The sequence below is a fragment of the Cottoperca gobio genome, chromosome 13 (genome assembly GCF_900634415.1).
Source record: "Cottoperca gobio chromosome 13, fCotGob3.1, whole genome shotgun sequence".
NCBI lineage: Eukaryota > Metazoa > Chordata > Actinopteri > Perciformes > Bovichtidae > Cottoperca > Cottoperca gobio.
Window position 1 is genome coordinate 7,085,955 of NC_041367.1, and position 8,686 is coordinate 7,094,640.

At 43.0% G+C, this 8,686-nt stretch overlaps 1 protein-coding gene across 1 annotated transcript; it reads left to right on the top strand.

Annotated features, from left to right (window-relative positions):
* Window positions 1-4,895: 4,895 nt before the first annotated feature.
* fzd9b (frizzled class receptor 9b) lies at window positions 4,896-8,451 on the top strand. The gene has a single exon (XM_029445794.1). It carries the CDS (start codon window positions 5,376-5,378, stop codon window positions 7,131-7,133), a length of 1,758 nt encoding a protein of 585 aa, XP_029301654.1. The 5' UTR covers window positions 4,896-5,375; the 3' UTR covers window positions 7,134-8,451.
* Window positions 8,452-8,686: the final 235 nt, after the last annotated feature.

An 8,686-nucleotide genomic window follows, 5' to 3' on the forward strand; every position in this document is an offset into this window, starting at 1 on the left:
AGATGTATTGCTTTAAGTGTGAAGTGTCTCTTATTACACCCATAACAATTGCAGACAGCCCGTGTCTCTGGGATAGTAATGTCATGCCGGGCTGTGGCAAGGCTCTCCCATTGTTCTCTGCAGGATGTTTATAGCTTTGTGCCTGATATATGATAACCAATAAGTAAGAGGTAGTAATTACAAGGCCCACACTCCACCAGATCGCCTGATGAATGTGTGAAATAAAAGATGGGGGTCTTTGTGGAGGCTAGTTATTACAAAGACATACAGAAATTTGACAAACGGCAGTATTATGAGCGGCAGAGCGCGAGCAGGGGGAGAAATAAATAGCATATATCAATTTCCTCCACCAAATGGCAAAGTAAATAGCATTGACCTTCTTAAAACAAATCAGCTGCAACCCAGCAAATCAAAATACTCAGTTGCACATAGTCCAACTCTTTTCCCATTCGCCGTTCAGGTCAAGAAGAAATAACACGATTAGGTGAAATAAAAATATGCAAAGAAAGCACAATAGTATCCTATTGTAGGGTCCCGGACACATAGCAGTGGTGCGGTCAGACCTCGTGTCTCCTAAACTGATCAGCAGCTCACTGCAATTTATTCTTTATGGATGTCGCCCCAGGAACATAGAGGAGAATCAAAAGCCACCCAAACTCAATGTGCTCGATTGTTAATGTACATGTCAAGGCAGTAAGTGGTATAACTAATGGATTAATGGAATAGTTTGACATTTTGGAAACAACGTTTTCATTATTTTGTTTGTGCAAGAGTTAGATGATATGAAGTATAATATAAATATGTAGCTAGAGGCAGTAGCTGGTTAGCTTAGCTTAACATATTGACTGGAAACATTACATTACATGGGGAAACAGCTAGCTTGGCTTTGTCTACCAGCACCCGGAAAGCTAACTAATTAGCTAGACTAGCTAGCTAACTAGCTAAAGCCAGGCAGCGGTTCCCCGTGGTTCCAGGACGCTAAACTAAAGCACGTTTCTTATATGAACTTCGGATGTCTGGACAATCAGGTCTTGACATTGCACAACAGGAGATTTTCCGTGTCAGACGCGTTCTCACGTACTGGAAATAATCCGTTTGGTTTTGGCGTGGAGTGGCATCTGATTATATATTATATATGATCTTATTTGACGTTCCTTAAACGTGTCTGAACATTTCAGCGTGAGCCCTTACAGACAGAAATCCCCAAATCTTGTAAATGACCTCTCTTCTTTACCCTCAGGTGTTTGTTTTCTTCCAGCTACGATTGAAAGGTCTTCAGCTCGGCCACTTGCTCGTGGGAATGACAATGAGCAGCTCTATTGTGTGTAACGGACTTAATACTGGAGAGCTGGCAGAGTAAAGTCTGTTTGATGTCCGCTCCAAATGATTCGTACATGTGCGTTCTCACATACAGCTCCACCGGGTAATGTCTACATAACTTCAGGGTTGCAGTGCATATGTGAAAGGGGCTTAAGCTACCTGTCTGCAGGTGGTAGCTTCAAATTCATTGTGCAGATATGAAATTGTGCTTCTCATCTAACTCTCCACAAGAAAGCGGATAATTGTATTTCCCGAAATGTTTGAGCAAATAAAAATATATTATAAATGACTTTGCTTTATAGTTCAACCCTAACTGACGCATATTGAGGGTCAGTTCACTTTAATTCAAACTGCTTTGACGGTCAATCCTTGATCCACCAGCACTTCCACCTTAAGAGGCTTTATGACTTGGACACTAATGCATCCTGATATGTGCTGCTTACCTTGGAGAAAGATATCTGTCCGATAATAATCGAGGCCTTCTTAGGGCACACTCAGGCTTCAGCAGACCCTCTCCAATGACCTCCTGGTCTTTGAAGTGTGAACTTAAAAACCGTTAAAGTGGAGAAGCTGCTGAGTAGTAATGGAACTTCAATCAAAGCATTTCTATTTGATTCACCAAAAGCCTCGGCACTGACATACAATAAGATATCATCTCGGAGTCTGGAATGTATTTCCTCCCCCGCTCGATCAGGCTTAATTTGAAGTTGGAGGCTTTTTTTTCCTACCTGACGCCAGATCTGATAAAGCAGCACACAGTGCCTTCATCTTGCTCAATTTGTCATCTAGAAGAAGAGATTTCCTTTCATAAGGCGGAGGCTAATTTATAGCCTCATTATACAAAGTGCAGAATTTAAGCGGCTGTATTTTCACACCTCATTGGACAAGATCTGAATACTGTGGGATACAGTTGATACAACTCTCGTATCAGTACAGTAAATACAAAGCTGGAGTCAGCAGTTGGTTAGATTGGAAACAGGGATAAACAGCGAGGACCTTTAAAGCTCACTAATTACCAAACTTGTACAATTTGTGATTTTACAGCCAAGAAATACTCGCACAAACCAAACATAGATTTGTGTTGCTGCACTAAGGTGTTCGTTAAGATTAAACACACAACATATAACTTGTTCATTAGTGAACCTTAGAGATGCTGGGAGTTGGATTGTAGAGCTAAGCTTATGATTGTTGGCTCAAGCAGTATATGTAGCATGGAGAGTAGCATGGAGCTTCTCATCTCTCGACAGAAGAGTCCGTTTTATTTCCCAAAACTATTGCTTTAAATATTCTTTCTTTTTGTCTTTTAGTTCATGTGCAGGAGGCCACAGCATGATGCTTATTTCTCAACATATTCAACATGTTTTTAGCATAGATCTGAATGTTACAAACACTAAGTCACTATTAGACCAGGCAAGTGCAAAACTGCACACACAGGGGCTAATAGACACAGTATGCAGTTGACAGGCAATTCAGTCCTGCAGGGCGAGAGGCCAAAATCCTTGAGTTCCACCCCTGTTTGAGAAAAGATCAAATGCTCAGTGCAACAGCTGTGGAGCTGCAGGCTCTCCCCACTCAGCCACTAGATGGAAACAATAGTCCTCTGCGCCGCACAATCACTGTTGTATCCATTTGTGGCATGTTATGCCTGATTCTGTGCACTGTTTTGTCTTTTGCCATGTCAATTCAAATCATCATATTTATGGATTCATTCATGTGTCTTTGTTTGCAGAGAGACCATCTTTAACCGGTCCATCCTTGAAGCACCTGCCCCCTGCTGAAGTGTCTTCAAGCAAGGCAGTGAAACCCCCTACCAGCTGCAGGACAGCTTTGTACTGTACTTTGTACTTTGTACTGTCAATCGAAGAGAAGTGATATACAAGGCTCAATAAAGCTTCACATTATACTGCATGAAAACATTAGCAGAAAATGGTGACAGAGTAATTATGAGTCAGCAACAGTAAAACGCCGCTGGGACTATCGTTTTACAAGAGGAGAGAGGTTTTTTTCTTCTTCTACAACTATACTGGAGAAAACTATAGTAGAGTTCGAGCAGTAGAGGCAGGTTCGTATGGATCGTGAAGATGTCGCCTCACATGTTTTGCTTTTCTTGATAGGTCTGATAATTGCTTGATGAAGGATAATAATAGTTTCAGATGTATTTGGTGGTTGTTAATGTGACTGTGTGTGGAAATAAGTGACTGTACAGTCTGCTCCTGACGTTGTCACACATCACTGGTGCAAAGAAACTAAAAGGTATTGCGAAATACTCAAGTGCTGTACTTAAGTCCAACTCAGAGGTACTATTACATTTTATATCACATTTTACTTATACGCGACTTTCTGAGGGAAATATTGTACTTTTCTTTACTTTTTTTATTTGACAGCTTTAGTTACTTTATAGATTAGGATTTTAAAACCCTGCAATTAGCGTATACTATTATTTACTACTCTACTACATGTATCCAACATTTACTAGTTACTTTGCAAATTAAAACTTTATATAACACGTGTAAGACAAGCGTATAAGTATAATTTAGATAAAAAATACCTTAAATTGCTTACACGTTAATGCATCAGTTTAATAATCCACTAATATATATATACAAATATTCAAATTCTGCTGCATACTTCCATATTTTTACAAAAGTATGTTTTAAAATCTAGTTTTAATACAAACAAATCTCATATTAATACATATAATAATATGATAAAGGATATATATGGTCACTAACACAAACACTTTTGTTCAGTATGCATCTATACATCTATATATAGAGAGTCTTTACTTGAGTAAAAGTGTTATACTATTATATCATTGATGTATTAATACTGATGCATCAGGGTCTACGTATAGCATTGTTGTTGTAGGCTATTGTTGGGGGTTGGTGTAAAGCTAATTTGAGCTGGTTTAAACTGGGTTTTTTTTGTTTGTAAATCTTAATTTATAGAGTGCCTAAACTAGACTATATGTCAAACAAATGAAGTAGACCTACATTAAGCTACTTTATAGAGTTTGATAAGGAGTTACTCATTAACTAATGTTTCACTAGCAGATAGTTCCTCATTCATTCCTCATTTGTTCACTAGTAACTACTCACATTTTTTAGTCCCATTATTGTAAAGTGTTAACATATTTTCCTTTGACTGCAGTGGAGTTGAAATGTAGCCCAAGTATGAAATGGAAATGCTCAAGTAAAGTGCAAGAAGCTCACCCTCACTGGGGTGAGTGTATTACATTCCACCACTGGAAAAGAGTTGTTTTATTTTAGGTGCATCCTGCTGATAATAGGCTGCATTTGAAATAATTTAAATTTCAAATGCAGTTCTTTGACCTGTAAATTAGTAGCCTCCTTTTGTATTGCTTCCTCTCTCAAGTAAAGAGTCTGAATACATTTGGAAGCAGAAATGTCAGAGGTATTTGACCATCCTCCAGCATCTGTCTGATAATTTTCCTTGTGTGGTGCTGCCGGTTGAAATGTGAGCGTCACGGAGCGCCCACCCCCCTCCTCCTCTTCGGTCTCTCCCCGACTGAAGTCCCACTGAGCGGCTCTCAAACTTCAGTGTCGAGCCTGAAAGCGGAGGACGAAGAGCAGAGAGCCGACAGACAGGCAGACAGACAGAGTCGCAGCTCTTTGGACCCGCAACAAACAGCGCAAACAGCCGCTTTGATATCACATTTGTTATCCACGATTACTGACGCTCGGTTTGAGGATTTACACTCAACTCTCGGTGTTTGATTTGGATGGTTTTTCCTCCATTGTTTGTCGAAGTTTCCGACTGTCACGTCTTAGTTACGGACCTTTATCTCGACTGTCTGTGGGATTAATCGTTTTTAATTCAACACTAAATAATTGGACACTTATCTACTTTGTGCGTAAAGCTGTCATTGTTTCCTGTGGAGTGTTTTTTCTAACGGAGCAGTAACCGTGAAGGCAACATTTGGACCTGCCTTCGCCATGGGGAAATAGCGGGGGACCTCTCTGTAAACGACCCCGTATTTTTGACTTTTTCATGATCATTTTTAAAAGACGAGAGCTCAGTCTTTGACTAAAACAATGAGCATGGATGGTTGTCCGCTGAAAGTGGTGATTTTTTTGTGGTGTCTGCTGGTGATTTCTGGCTCCAGCTTTGAGATAGGCTCCTACGACCTGGAGCGAGGCAGACCGGCCAAGTGCGAGCCCATCGTGATCCCCATGTGCGAGGGGATCGGCTACAACCTGACCCGGATGCCCAACTTCATGGACCACGACGACCAGAAGGAGGCTGCCATCAAGCTGAACGAGTTTGCCCCTCTGGTGGCTTATGGCTGTGATATACACCTCCGCTTCTTCCTCTGCTCCCTCTATGCCCCCATGTGCACGGACAAAGTGTCGACCTCCATCCCTGCCTGCAGACCCATGTGTGAGCAGGCCAGGGAGAGGTGTGCCCCCATCATGAAGAAGTTCAGCTACACCTGGCCGGACTCGCTCGACTGCTCCAAGCTGCCTACCAGAAACGACCCCAACGCCCTGTGCATGGAGGCCCCCGAGAATGAAACCAGGACGGAGGTCAAGAAAGGCGAAGGCATGCTTCCCGTGCCCCCTCGCCCCAGGCAGCCGGGCACCAGCAGCGGCCGCTCTCCAGGCAGCTTGGGCTCCTGTGAGAACCAAGACAAGTTCCAGTTTGTGGAGAAGAGCCAGTCGTGTGCGCCGCGCTGCTCCCCTGCTGTGGACGTCTTCTGGTCCAGGCAGGACAAAGACTTTGCCTTCATTTGGATGACAGTGTGGTCCATCCTGTGCTTTGTCTCCACCGCCTTCACCGTCCTCACCTTCCTCCTGGAGCCTCACCGCTTCCAGTACCCCGAGCGCCCAATCATCTTCCTCTCCATGTGTTACAACGTCTACTCTGTAGCCTTTATCATCCGCTCGGTAGCCGGGGCTGAGAACATCGCATGCGACCGGGAGAACGGAGAATTGTACATCATCCAGGAAGGGCTGGAGTCGACAGGCTGCACCATCGTCTTCCTCATCCTCTACTACTTTGGCATGGCCTCTTCAATCTGGTGGGTCATCCTCACCCTCACCTGGTTCCTGGCTGCAGGGAAGAAGTGGGGCCACGAGGCCATCGAAGCCCACAGCAACTACTTCCACATGGCTGCGTGGGGCATCCCCGCTCTGAAAACCATCATCATCCTCACAATGAGGAAGGTGGCTGGAGATGAGCTGACGGGGCTCTGCTACGTGGGGAGCATGGACTCCGGGGCGCTCACGGGCTTCGTCCTCATCCCTCTATCCTGCTACCTGATCATCGGCACCTCCTTCATCCTCACGGGCTTCGTGGCTCTCTTCCACATTCGGAAAGTGATGAAGACGGAGGGCACCAACACAGAGAAGCTGGAGAAGCTCATGGTGAAAATCGGCATCTACTCCATCCTTTACACGGTGCCAGCCACCTGCGTCATAGTCTGCTACTTCTACGAGAGGCTAAACATGGACTACTGGAAGGTGAGGGGGCTGCAGATAAAGTGCGGGTCCTTCAATGGTCTCAGCAGCGACTGCTCGCTGCACACTTCCGTGCCCACGGTGGCCGTGTTCATGCTGAAGATCTTCATGTCGCTGGTGGTCGGTATCACAAGCGGCGTGTGGGTGTGGAGTTCTAAGACCCTGCAGACCTGGCAGGGCCTGTGCAGCCGGAAGCTCACAGACAGGACTAGAAGTAGAAAACCCTGCAGCGGCGTCAGCTGCGGCAACACACACTGCCACTACAAATCTCCTGCTGTGGTTCTGCACATGGCCAAGACTGACCTGCACTCAGACAACCCTACACATGTCTGAGAGGGAACATGACACACACACACACACACACACACACTGTCAAATGCAACCACATACACTCACAAACACACACGCACACACCTATGCCCTTAGTAAGGAGCTGCTAAAGACTTTGTAAGAAGATGAGTGGGTCATTTGCTGCTCTGCTGCTGCCGAGGGACACACAGGTACAGGCGTCACTATGAGAAACTATCTATAAACAGTATTCAATGCATAAAGGGAAATGTTCAGTATTGTTACCCATATTTTTCTGTTTCATAGTGTTCTGTGCAGTAGTCATGCCCAGTGTTTCAAAGCAAAAAAGACTGTTATGGGAAGTATCTTGGGAAATATTCTCCTCCCTGAAGGTGGCATGATAAGCTGTATAAATCTGTATAAATGTTTTATTTATTGTAAATATATTTAATTTAAAGTTGGCTCTTATCAGATGTGTTGTTTAGATGCATTTATTAAAAGGTAAAGGGAAATGAAGTGCCTTTTATAAGAACTCCGGTTCTGGCCTTTTTGGAGGATAATAAATTTGTGGAATTCCAGTTCAACTTGCTGCCTGGTGTTATTGTGTGTAACTATCTCACAGTAGCTTATAATGCATATTTAACTATTTTAACAGTCTTAAACGGTTACAGATTTAATAGTCACAAATGATTGCTCAATTCAGTTTTGTTTTCCTGATTTGTTTCTGCCATTCTTCTCCGGGGATTCACACATACTTTTTTTTACAGCGGGGCTCCCTGCCAAATGTGTTGTCTTTCAAGTGCATGCTACTCATCCCAGAGGCGTCCCCAACAATAATCCTCAAAGAGAATTACTGATGAATAGAATGGCAAACTGTGGCAAGTATTAATGTTTGCATCACCGTCTTAAAAAAAGTGCAGGAGCGGAGGAATATTTTAATTAATGGCTGTTTTTAATCCTTCCACAAAATCATTGTTGTTGCCCTCTTGCTGCTTTATTTGATCCCTGTGCAAACACTCAGCACTTTGATCTGAGAGGACAAATCTCTAATGGATTTCAGCCTTATTGCATGGTTTCACTGGCAGATTTAAGTTTAGCACATGCACTCAAACTTGTGGTTGTTCATTGAGTAGATGTATTTTTCACTTAATATTTAAGTTTATATGTGGATTGTGGCTTTGGAATCTGTATTTCTGGTATAAATTAAGGGAATGTTAAAGATCCAAATTCCCCATGTTTAAATGTTTGAGTTTGATATACTGCGAGGCTAAAGAAACAATGCCACTACCATCAGGTATGAATAATACCTGACTGATTCAGAGAAATGTGCATTATTTTCATTTAATAAATACCCGAAGTTGAGTCTTGCTACTAACATTTCAGTAATAAAGTCCATTTTATTATGCACAAGAGCCACTGCGTTCTCACATGGTCCATAAAAAAGTGAAAATAATAAATAGCTTTTACATTACGGGACTTATTACAGCCACACACAGCAAGTCATTTCACAGAAAAACACAGTGGAAATTACAATGTTTGACAGCAGTGGGATTGATTATTATGTCTGTGTAATTGTGTGCTGTGTCACCAGCAGCAGC